Genomic DNA, 12,162 nt, shown 5'->3' with positions numbered 1-12,162 from the left:
TGGATACCCTGGAGGCAGGGTCAGGCCAAGCACAGAGGATCCCCACAGGTGCCTCTGCCCCCCAAGCTGGGCTGGTGGGCTCCCCTTGCCCTCCTCACCTGAGCCAGGGGCAGGGTGGTGGACGGGGTGCGGGCCATCCGGGTCAAGATGGCTCCAGCCTCAGTGTGTCTTGGCAGGAGAGAACACCCCACACTCATGTGCAGTATCTCAGGGAAGCAACGCCCACCCTAAGTATTCACGAGCTCGGACTGTGCCAGAGACGCATGCCGCGATGCTTACCCAGCATGCAGAGGCCCTGTGCTGTGGCTCATGTTTCCCTGCATAGCTGAGAACTGGCAGGCGGGCACAGAGACAGGGACAGCCCAGGGTCTGGGCATGGGAGTTCAAGCCCTGGTCCCTCCCTCCTCATCGTGTGCCTTTGAGCCATCCTTTCCCCCTCGGCAAGTCACCTAAGTGTCCAGCACGCTTATCCTCACATCCCAGGCTAAGGGCATGTGGTACCAGCTGGTGGGTGGAGGATGGAAACCCAGGACCACGGTGGTTCAGAAATGCTAAATGTACACTTCCTGAGAAGAACAGCCGGCCTTTCAGGGTTTCAGACCAACCTGGCGGTGTCCCCAGCCATGCTTAGGGGCACCGGCGCTCTCCAAGGTACTTACCCGGAGAGGCAGCCCTGGGAGGTTTGCCCATGGATATGCGTGGGCTCTGAATTCGCTCAGGACGTGTAACTTCGTGCTTTTAAATGTTTAAGCTTCTCTATTGGATGAAGTACTTGTTGGCGTTTAAACAAATGTCTATAGAACCTGTTTCCTTCATAGCAACACTGAGGCATCAAGAGCATGGGGGTGCTCGCTTGGGACGCTTGTAGTCGCCCAGGAAGAAACACACCAAAACGCTAGAGGGCAGCTTCTGAGCGGTGGCATTCTGGGTGATTATCCTGCCTTTCTGCTTTGCTTTTTTTTTTTTTTTTCTTTTTTCTTGCCTTTTTTTTTTTCTTTAAGGGGAGGTTGAACCCAGGACCTTGTACATGCTAAGTATGTACTCTGCCACTGAGCTACATCTACTCCCTCCTTGCTTTCATATTTTCCACAATGTGTGTTGCCTCTCTGCACTTGGACCTGAGTCTGTGGAGGAGGTGGGGTGTGAGCCTGTGGGGTGTCCTGAGCTCTCCCGTGCCCAGCTCCCCATTTCTAGACTGGGGACCAGTTTGTCCAGTGGGGACAGGAGGACCACTGTGTGGCTTCCTCCACGCCCCCGGCCCTTGGTCTCCATGGCCACCAGTGACTTAGAAGCTGGGCCCTGTCACAGCCTTCAGGGGTGCCAGGACCTTCCCTCACTCCCTGCCTTAGTCAGCTGGGGCTGCTGAAACAAAAATGCCAGAGACTAGGGTGGCTCAAACTACAGGTATCTGTTCCCTAGAATCCTGGAGGCTGGCAGCCGAGGTCGGGGTGTTGGCATTGTTGGGTTCTGGACGGTTGCAGACTGCCGTCTGCTCTCTGTGTCCTCACATTTTGGAAAAAGGAATCATCTCTCCCGTGTCCCCTTACAAAGTCACTCATCTCACTCATGAGGGCTCCACCCTGCGCACCTCCCAAAGGTGCCACATTCTACTTCCGTCACATTGGGTTAGGCTTCCGCGTATGAATTTCGGGCACACAAAAGTTCAGTCGCCAGCCTTTCCTTGCCTGGGCCCCCCTCCTTGCCTGCCCGCCCCACCCAGTACCACCAGCTGAGGGGGACACCAGCTAGCGTTCCTGCGGGTTCTCTGCTTCCCTTCCCAGGTTGAGTGAGGGGAGCTCTGAGGTGAAAGACTAGGTAACTGTGGCCCAGGAAGGATGTGACCAGCACCCCTGGTGACCTGGAGCCAGGCCTGCTGGACCCCAGGTGGCTCCTGGCCATGGGTGTCGGCCACGTGTCCGGGTGCCCAGGCTGGTGGTGGTGCAGCCCCTGACCACTCGCCCAGAGCCCAGGGACAATCCAGAGACTGCAGCGTCTCCCATGCGCTCAGGCTGGGGCAGAGGCAGCGCTGGGGACGCGCCGGCAGGTCGGGAGGAGTGAGTGGCCCATGTGAGGAGGAAGAGGCCAGGTGGGCGCCCAGGTCACTGAGACGCGCACAAGGGCAGGGAGACAGGCGACGAGAACCAGGAGGCGTACGTAGGAGCAGCAGGGGTGTGGAGGTGGGAGCGTGGCTGCGCTGGAGGCGGGCTCAGAGCCAGCGCTCTGACGGCAGGCGCTTCTCGGGGAGCGCTCTGAGAATCAGCACCTGCAGAGACAGTGAGGCTCTGAACATGGACGTGGTCACAGCGCGGGGCCCAGTCTGCCCCACCTGGAGCCCCAGGCTGGCCTTTCAGAGCTGTCCCCCACCTTGACCCCTGGCCGTGGCTGTCTCCAGGAAAGGGGCATGACTCTGGGCTGGGCAGCCTTCTCTGGCGGAGGGCATTTCCTGGAGAGGGACTCAGCTGCCAGCCAAGAGCAACCAGTAACCTTTGCAGCTGGGGCAGTGAGCAGCTCTGTCCTGAAAGGGGGATCACCCCACCTTACCCCGGGGTGAGGGCGGGGAGGGCAGGGGAGCCACGGGCTTTCTGAGCAGAGGCGCTTACAAAGTTAGGGAGCAAAGTGGGTGTGGCCTGTTCAGAGAGCAGTCAGTCAGTGCTCCAGTGCCTGGCGCGGGAGGTGGAGCGGGGGCGGGGGAGCATGGGTAGGAGCCAGGCCACGGGGCTGGTCTGAATCCTGGGGTGATGGGGAGCTCACAGAAGGTTTCGAGAGGGGAACAGAGATATGTTTACCATGAAGCTTATGATGTGTGAGCTTTGGGGCCCCCTACATGCATGTCTTTTCATAAATTTTGGGAAGGAATATGAAAAGGAATATAGGTATATATATATATGTGCCTGTAAGTATAGCTGAAATCACCATGCTGTATACCAGAGACTAACACAACATTGTAAATCGACTGTGCATCAGTAAAAAAATAAATTGTGAAAAAGTCAGATGTTTTGACCATAATCAATGAGGATCTCTTCTCTTTCCAGTCCTCCTTCCCTTCTGATACATTCCTCCTCCTGTCGGCTAACCGTGGGGCGGCCGTGGGTGCTCTGTGGCTTTGGCTTAGGAGAAATTGGATTTGGGGTATATTTATTGGCTTATTTAACATGGTTTTCAACACCTTCAATAGTGTTGGGTTGTTGTATCTGTCCAGGTGTAAGAATAGCTGTTTTCCACAGCGGCTGCACCAAATTACATTCCCACCAGCAGTGTAGGAGGGTTCCCTTTTTTCCACATCCTCTCTAGCATTTATTGCTTGTGAACTTTTAAGCAGTAAAATATTTTTAAGATATGTATGGTTTTTTTTTTTAGACATAATGCTACTTCACACTTAATAGGCTTTAGTATAGTGTAAACATAACTTTATATGCCCTGGGAAACCAGAAAATTCATGTGACTCACCTTATTTGATACTTGCTTTATTTTGGTGGTCTGGAACTGAACCAACAATATCTCCGAGGTATGACTGTATTGCCATATCCATGAACATGGGATGTCTTTCCATTTACTTAGATCTTTGGTTTCTTTCAACAATGTTTTGTAGTTTTCAGTGTACTAGTCTTGCATTTCTTTCATTCTATTTATTCCTAAGATTTTTTTCTTTTTTTTTTTTTCCTTTTGGATGCCATTGTAAATAGAATTGTCTTAATTTCATTTTCAGTTCATTCATTGCTAGTTTATAGAAGTACAATAGATTTTTGTATACTGATATTGCATACTGCAATCTCACTGAAATTTTTTATTAGCTTTAATAATTTTTCAGTAGCTTCCTTAGGATTTTCTATACAGAGTATCATTTCATCTGCAAATAAAATTTTACTTCTTCTTTTCCAATCTGGATACTCTTTATTTCTTTTTTTGCCTAATTGTCCTGGCTAGAACTTTCAGTACAATATTGACTAGAAGTAGTGTGAGTAGACACCCTTGTCCTCTTTGATCGTAAGGGAAAACATTCATTATTTCAGTATTAAGATGATGTTAGCTGGGGTACATCACTGATGTCCTTTATCAGGTTGAGGAACTCATCTTCTAGTCCTAGTCTTTTGAGTGTTTTTTTCAAGAAAGGGTGTTGGATTTTGCCGGTTTTATTTTTTGAGTCTTGAGGTGATCACATAGTTTTTTCTTTATTCTAGTAACATAGTTTATTACATTGATTGATTTTCAGATGTTAAGCCCTGTACTCCCATAATAAATTTCACTTGGTCATGGTGTATAATCTTTTACTATGCTGTTGGATTTGGTTTGATAGAATTTTGTTGAGGATTTTTAAGTCTATTTTCATAAGAGATATTGGCCTGTGGTTTTTATCTTGTGATACCTCTGTCTGATTTTAGTATTAGGGCACTATTAGCCTCACAGAATGAATAGAGAAAATCTTCTCTTCCATTTTTTGGAAGAGTTTGCAAAGGATTAGTATTAATCTTTCTTTAAATGTTTGGTAGAATTTAATCAGTGGAGCCCCCCGGGCTTGGGCTGTTACTTGTGAGAAGTTTTAAATCACTGATTCAATCTCTGTACTTGTTATAGATCTATTCAGATTTTCTAGATCTCATTAAATCAGTTTTGATAGTCTGTATCTTTCTAGAAATTAGTCCATTTCCAGTACTCTCTTTTTTCATGTGGATTTGAATTATTCTCCAGTATCATTTGCTTCCAGCCTAAATAACTAAATAACTTCAGTGTTTCTTATACAGCAGGTCTGCTAGCAATGAATTCTCCCAGTTTTTGTTCACCTGGGAATATTTTTATTTCACCTTCATTGTTGAGAGGTGGTTTCATTGGATATGATTCTTTGTTGACAGCCCTGTCTCTGGTCTCCACTATTTCTGATGAAAAGTCAGCTGTTAATCTTATTGGGTGCTCAATGAGTCATTTTTCTTTTGCTGCTTTTGACATTTTAGCTTTCTCCTTCAATGTTTTGACTATAATGTGTCTGGATGTGGATCCCTTTGCATTTATCATACTTGGTTAAATTTCTTGGATGAGTAGGTTAATGTCTTTAATCAAATTTTGGAAGTTTTCAACCACTATTCCTTTGAATAGTTTCTACTCTTTTCTCTGTGTCCTCTCTTTCTGGCACTTTTACTGTGCACATTTCATTGGACTTATGGTCTTCCATGTTTCTCAGAGGTTCTGTTCATTTTTCTGTATTTTTTCCCCGTCTGTTCTTCAGATTGCATAATTTCTATTAATCTATATTTAAGTTCATGGTGTCTGTCTTTGGCCAGCTTAAATCTACTACTGAGTCTGCTAGTGAATTTTTCATTTCAGTTTTTGTACTTTTAAACTACAGTTTTTTGGTTTTTGGTTTTTTGTTTGTTTGTTTGTTTTTCAGTTTCTATCTCTTTCCCGATGCTCTTTATTTGGTAAGGCATTATTCTTATACTTCCCTTTAGTTCTTTAGACATGGTTTTCTTTTGTTCTTTGAACATAGGTGTAATAGCTGTTGTGAAATTTTGTCTGCTAAGTCTAACATCTGGGCCTCCTCAAAGGTCATTTCTGTTGCCTGCTTTACTTTCCTATGTACAGATCACACTTTCCTGTTTCTTTTCATGTCTCACGTTTTTGTTGAAACTAGTCATTGAAGAAACGTTAGCTATTGATTCCCTTGGACCTTGTTGTACTCTTGCTTGCTCGTTTACCTGTTTACTTGTTCAGTGACTTGGCTGCACTGTTTCAGTAAGTTGCATTTGCCCTGCAGTGTGCAGCTGGTGATACTGCCCCCCAGAGATCACAGCCTTGGGCATAGGCATGGGCATGGTCAGCCTGGCCCACACAGCTCCACACCCCCAGCCCCAAACTCTCAGATCAGCTGGGTTCTCTTTGCCTCTTTCTCCGATCTTCCCATCAAGCTCCCCGCTGTTCTGCCTCTGTTGGTATCACATCCAGTGAGCTTTCACGAGCTGCTAGCTGACGGCTGCATTGTTTTTGGTAATGCCTGGGGTACAATTTGTCTACAGCCTGACCCAGTCAAACTCTGGACCCCTCACAGGGGCAGGGTGTTGCCAGTATTTGAGTTTGGTCAGACCGCAGGAGGGCGCTTAGCTGTCGTTTCACTGGTTCTGTCTGTTACACTTCTATTTGATTTAACATTTTACTTGGTGCCCCTGGTATCGTGGAGGTACTGGTCTCCTCTTAATTGGTCGCTACCAAGATTTCTATTGTTTTTGACAATGCCCTTAGGCATGAACTCCCCTAAGCTCTGTTCCAAATAAAGTTAGTCCCCTTAGGGTGAGTTATGAGCTCTCTGTTCTGACTCTCCCTCTGGGAAGATCACTGCACCACTGCATTTGAGCTAAGAGCAGGCTGGTCCACTTCCAGAGCGACATTCCTGGTCTACAAATAGGTCGCTGGATAGGGAAAGTAGCCCCTGGTCTTCTTGGCTTTTCCCCTTCAGCATGGACCCTCTGCCCTACAAGCAAGCCAGAGAAGGGGCTATCGGGGTGCAGTATTCCTGGCTTGCTGTGGGTGGAGACTGGGTGGGCAAAGGAGCTCCAGTCCTCTTGGCTGCCTCTGCCTGGAACAGATTGTCTGCAACACAGAGTTGGGAGACATGGGAGGTGCCAGGGGCTTGCCTTTCCTGGGGTGAAACTATAGCCCTAGGCTTCGAGCTGAGGGGACAAAACCTCTGTCTTTTAGGCAGTAAAGCTTCCATCACACTGATCTGGGGAAGGAAAGGGAGAGGGCTGTGGCTCAAATGCCACAGACTTTCAATATTCTTAACAAGATTTAGTAGATTTCCTTGAATAAATGTTTCACCAGTTGTTTTACTGACTTTAGGACAATTTCCAGATACTTTTTTTTTTTTACTGAATAGTTAATGTGTTAGTTTCAGGTGTACAGCAAAGTGATTCATATATAGGTAGACAGATTCTCTTTCAGGTTTTTTTTCTGCTATAGGTTATTACAAGATATTAAGTATAGTTCCCTGTGCTGTACAGTAGGTCCTTGTTGTTCCAGATAATTTAAATGGTTGTTTCTAGAAAGTAATTTTCACTAGTTAAATGATTGTTTTACTGAGAAAAGAGTTCACCAAACTTCTCCCAGCTCCATTCTAGAAGTTTCCATTTGCTGCCTGCCTTTGTCAACAAAGTTTTATTGGCACACAGCCGTATCCATTCATTTGTATGTCCCCTGTAGCCACTTGCATGCTCCAGTGGCAGAGTTGAGTAATTGCGATAGAAATCACGTCACCTGCAAAGTCTAAAACAGTTACATCTGGCCCTTACCAAAAACGCTTGCTGAGGACGGACTGCAGAATCTTTCCGTTCTCCCTGTGGAAAGCAGTCCCTCAAAACTATCGTCGTATGAAGAGGCGATGAAAGAGTACATAGAACGGCAGGAAAGGTTGTGTCTGTCAATCAACTTGAAAAAAAAATCATTGTTCTCTGTTTTCGGTTGTTTGTGGTATTTGTCAGTTTTTAAATGTTTAATTTTCGTGATATATTTTCTTATTCTAAATCAAGATTCCATTCTATACCTAGTTTAGTAGTTTTAATTTTGCAGTCTTCTTCAAGTGGACCCTACATCGCGTGAGCTTCCTCGCGGGGGCAGGCGGGGCAGCAGTGTGATCAGATTCACCCTGCGGACCTGGGTCTGAGCTGAGCGTGACTTTGCTTCAGGGGTCTCCTCCCTTTATTCATGAATTTCTACCATGTAGGCATATCACCTGTCCTTTGTTTCCATATTTCCTTCAAGTTGCCTTTTTTTTTTTTTTTTAACTTAAACAAGTAGCTCTTACATGCTTCTGGAATCACTGGCTTGATGGGCCACTTGCACCTTTATGGCTGGCCGTGTGTGGGCACCTCGGCCTGTGGCGTCATGCTGGAGACTCGATTGGGCAGACTCTGGCTGCGGGGACAGAGTAGGCTGAACAAAAGGCCCTGAGGACGGTGCGAGGCCAGGGCGGTGGTCAGGGGAGGCTGGGTGGAGGGGCTGGGGGGGTGCCAGCGTCCTACCAGGCCTCTCGACGGGGCTCTGAGTTTCTAGGCGTGAGTCATGCCTGGTCTCCCTGTGCCTCCGGGGCCAGGCAGTTATCGCCAGAGTGGGGGACATGTGAGTGATGGGTCAAGGGAGTGACCGTCTGTCTTTCAGCACTGCTTTAAAGGACACTGCATCTGGCTGACACCTGACATCCTCAAACGAGATGGCAACTGGGGTGCCTGGAGTCCCTTTGGCTCCTGCTCGCGCACCTGCGGCACAGGTGTTAAGTTTAGGACCCGGCAGTGCGACAACCCACAGTGAGTCGACCCTGATATTTCCCCGCCTTCCTGGGTGGCAGCTGCTATCCCCAAGGGTCCTTGCTAGCCCACCCTTTCCTGCAAGGCCCCTGAGGATGCCAGTTCTGGAGAGGGTGCGAGGGCAGGCAGTCCTGGCCCCTCCTCGTCTCTCCTGGGAGGAAACTTAGAGGGGGCAGGGCTCATGCCCCAAGCCACGCAGCCTGCTGGGGGCAGAGCCAGCCCTGGAGGCTTGGAAACTTGGTCTCCTGACCCAGCAGTCTGCTGCACGATGCCCCTGGGCTCCCCACAACTACACGCAGGCCTGCACCCTCTTCTGGTGATGCCCTGGTTGGGGTTGTCATTGGTCTGTGGTCCCTTCAGTGGCCTTGGGATAAATCTCAAAGTCACCCTTTCTTTCACCATCCCCATCAAACACTGAGGCCTCTTGATTCTTTCTCCACAAATTTCTCAGGTGGTTATTTCCACCGACTTCCCCTGAGAACAAGGCACCACTATGCAAGGGGCCTCGTGGAAGCCAGCTTCTTCCATCATCCACTCTGCAGTGCTGTCACCACCCCTTGTCGCAGGCAGAGCGTGACTTTGCCCAAGTCTCAGGTGGGGCCTCGGGTTCTGCTTGGCATCTCATAGATGGTGAAGCGGAAGCCCCCAGCTCCTCCCAGGATGCTGGCCTGCCGCGCCCCATCACCCCGCCTGCCAGAGGCACCTACTGGCCACCAGGCGGTGCCTTTCCCGTGGGATTAATGCTTTGTGGGCTGGTGCTGTTCTCAGCAGCGTGAGGACATTACAGAAATGCAGCCCAAGTTTTCTTGAGGTGGAGGAGAGCCAGAGGGTGGAGTGTCCACTGTGTGCCCGACACTTGTTAAGAGCGCTTGCTGCAGGTTCCACTATTTCAGAATTGCCCTGCTGCCGTGTGTGTTGAGGGACAGGCGCAGGCCTGGATGGAGAGGAAGCTCACCCAGCTCCTCCACCCTGGGGCTTCTGGCTTGGGACACGGCAGAACCCAGACACCCGTCACAGCTCACTGTTGGGCCCCAGTCACAGCTCAGGAGCTGGGATGGGGGTGGCGGGTGCGAGGGGCTGCACAGATGCCTCCTTCCCACAGGACCCCTGAGAGAAGACACCAGCCCCTTCCACACCTGATGCTCCAAGACCCTGACACCTGGGGGATTATCCAGGTCCTGTGACTGGGGCAGGGCAGGGCCAGGTCCCTTCAGTCAGCAGAGCTGCCCCTCAGTCCTCAAGGCTCAGAGGTGCCCCCCAGATCCCACAAGTGGCACCCCGAGTGCTGGCCTCTTCCTGGTGGCGCCGAGCCACAAAGCCCCTCTGTTTTCTCCTCCAGCCCGGCTAACGGGGGCCGCACCTGCTCCGGCCTCGCCTACGATTTCCAGCTCTGCAGCTCCCAGGACTGCCCTGACCCCCTGGCCGACTTCCGCGAGGAGCAGTGCCGGCAGTGGGACCTGTACTTCGAGCATGGCGATGCCCAGCACCACTGGCTGCCCCACGAGCACCGGGATGGTGAGCCCCGTGGGGAGAGCGCCCTCCGCGGACCGGCCCGAGGGGGTGGGCCGAGCTCGCTGTGCCGCTGATGCCACCTGGGCAAGCTGCCGGCCACAGGCCACACCGGCTGTCAGCAGAGCCCACCCTGGCCGGGGTGGCTGCTGGGGTCCGTTCAAGGGCTGGGAGCTCATGGCAAGTCTGCAGTCCCAGGGGAGCCAGAAAACAGGGCCTGGCCAAGGATGCCGGGGAGGGGGCGGGGCTGGAGGCGCAGGTCGTCCGGGGCTCCCGCGGTCGCCACCCGGTGGGCGAGGCTGGAGTTGCACCGTGGGGCCGGCTCAGCCTTGGGGGCGGGGCCGGGGCGGGGGTGGAGCCTGCCAAAGAATCAGGTTACCTCTGGCCCCTCCTCTTTCAGTGGGAACTCAGTTCCTAGTGTCAGCGACTTGAGCTGGTTTAAGCATCAGAAGGCACTTGCTGGCTCCTGGAACTGAAAAGTCTGGTAGCTTCAGGCATGAGTGTGTGTGTATTTCATTGGAGTCTCGTCCCGCTCATGAAGAAGGCGGCATTGGGCAGAGGAGGGCAGCGGGGCCCAGGTCTGCTCCTCTGTCTCCCTCAGCCCGACGTGTTCCACCAGCCAAGCGCCTGTTGCAAGCCCCACACGTGCATGCGGGGAGGGGGTGCCGGAGCAGACAAGATCCCCCCTCTCAGAGGGAGGCTGTGGTCCAGCAGAAAGTCAAATAATGATATTTTAGTGACGTCTGAGATAAATGCTGAGAAGGGAAGGTGCCAGGGACCCAGGGCTGAATCAAGGGGCGTCCGGCCTTATTTGGGCTTTCAGAGAAGGTTGACTGAAAAGGGTCTTCAGAGACCGGGCAAAGAGCCATTTGCCTTTCCCTTGAGTCTGGGGGTCTCCGAGCAGGGCCTCGGGGATCTGGGAGCCCGGCTGCACCAACAGCAGCCTGGCTCAGTTGGGAAAAGCTCTTCCTGGGTTCCCTGCACAGGAACACGAAGCGGGCTGCAGGCACCTGCCTCCGTGCTTTTTCTCTCCCGCCCCAGGGCAGGCACGTGTGGGAGAGGTTAATCCTAAGGAGACCCCCGTGGGGTGGGAGTTTCTCCCTGCGAGGTGCTTCTTAAGCGAACTTGGGGAGGAAGCTGCGTGGGAGGTGAGCCCTGCAGCCCGCCCTCGTCCCCAGCGCCCGCTGCTTCCCTTCCAGCCAAGGAGAGATGCCACCTCTACTGCGAGTCCAAGGAGACCGGGGAGGTGGTGTCCATGAAGCGCATGGTGCACGATGGGACGCGCTGCTCCTACAAGGATGCCTTCAGCCTCTGCGTGCGCGGGGACTGCAGGGTGAGTGCGGGGAGGCCGGCGCTGCGGGAGCACAGGGCCGCCGGCTCAGGCCTCGCCTTCGCCGGGTCGCTGGGAGGAGTCACCGAGGCTGAGCGTGCAAAGTGCTGGAAATGGCACCTGGATCGGGGCAGGTGCTCAGCCGATGTCACATCCCTCCCCCCACTCTCCCCTCGTGTCGGAGGTTCTCAGAGTTGAGTCCAAGGAGCCACCTGGCGAGCTTGTGGCTCTGCCTCAGAGATTCTGATTCTGTCGGTCAAGGCTGTGGCCCGGAGCATGAGTTTTACCAGTGACCCAGGTGATTCCGATGCATGTGGTCCTCAGGGGACCCCTCGTGAAGCACTGCCAGTCGGCATCGGACAGCTTACTCTTGATAGAGGTGGCCCACCATGGCTCTCGTTGGTCTTGCTTTTTGTAAACAGGCCCTGCTGTGTTTTCTGTTACTCTCATGCCTTTGGCTTCAGTCTTAGGCTGTCACAAGAAGCAACCGAGGGGCACCCTCGGCATATAAGAGTAACAAGGGTGCAGGCTTGCCCGCTGCCAGACTCCCTAGAAACAGCTGGAAGCCTCTGTAGTTTGTGTAGGTGAGACTGACTGTAGGTGTCCCAGAGGCTCTCTCGTCTTACCTTCCTGAGAGGCGAGCGCCCTCAGGATGTCTCCGCAGAGAGCCTGGCAGAATGCCGCCGGCGCCTGGAGGAGGGGGGTGAGGCGGGCAGAGCAGGGAGGTGGGCTGCGGGGCAGCTGGAGGTGTGCTTGGGGCTCCAGTCCCCTCACGGGGGTTCGGTTCGGCTGGACAGCAGCCCATGGAGACGGAGGCTCCCTGGAGACTCAGCACGGGGGGCCGGGAGGGGGATCGCCCAGCCTCAGTCTGGCAAGGAGGCCTGGCCACAGTCTGCTCAGACCCCAAATACTCAACCAAATACTTACAAAGACAGCAGTGTCTCCCCTGTACCTGGGGAGGGTGTTTAATTTACGGAGGTGACTGACTGACTGATGACACAGGCATCAATGCCACTGTAAGAAAAACTTATTAGAAAA

The 12,162-nt window shown here is 52.0% G+C and overlaps 1 protein-coding gene across 1 annotated transcript in view; it reads left to right on the top strand.

The window, feature by feature from the left end:
* Positions 1-12,162, top strand: part of ADAMTS2 (ADAM metallopeptidase with thrombospondin type 1 motif 2) — a 205,767-nt gene that overhangs the window by 169,362 nt on the left and 24,243 nt on the right. Inside the window, exons 11-13 of the mRNA XM_031437967.2 lie at positions 8,140-8,285; positions 9,625-9,800; positions 10,994-11,127. Coding sequence (XP_031293827.2) covers positions 8,140-8,285; positions 9,625-9,800; positions 10,994-11,127 — 456 coding nt within the window. The remainder of the gene's footprint in view (positions 1-8,139; positions 8,286-9,624; positions 9,801-10,993; positions 11,128-12,162) is intronic.

Source organism: Camelus dromedarius, chromosome 27, assembly GCF_036321535.1.
Source record: "Camelus dromedarius isolate mCamDro1 chromosome 27, mCamDro1.pat, whole genome shotgun sequence".
Classification (NCBI taxonomy): domain Eukaryota; kingdom Metazoa; phylum Chordata; class Mammalia; order Artiodactyla; family Camelidae; genus Camelus; species Camelus dromedarius.
Note: the sequence above shows the minus strand (reverse complement) of the source record. Positions and strands in the feature narration are given on the sequence as shown.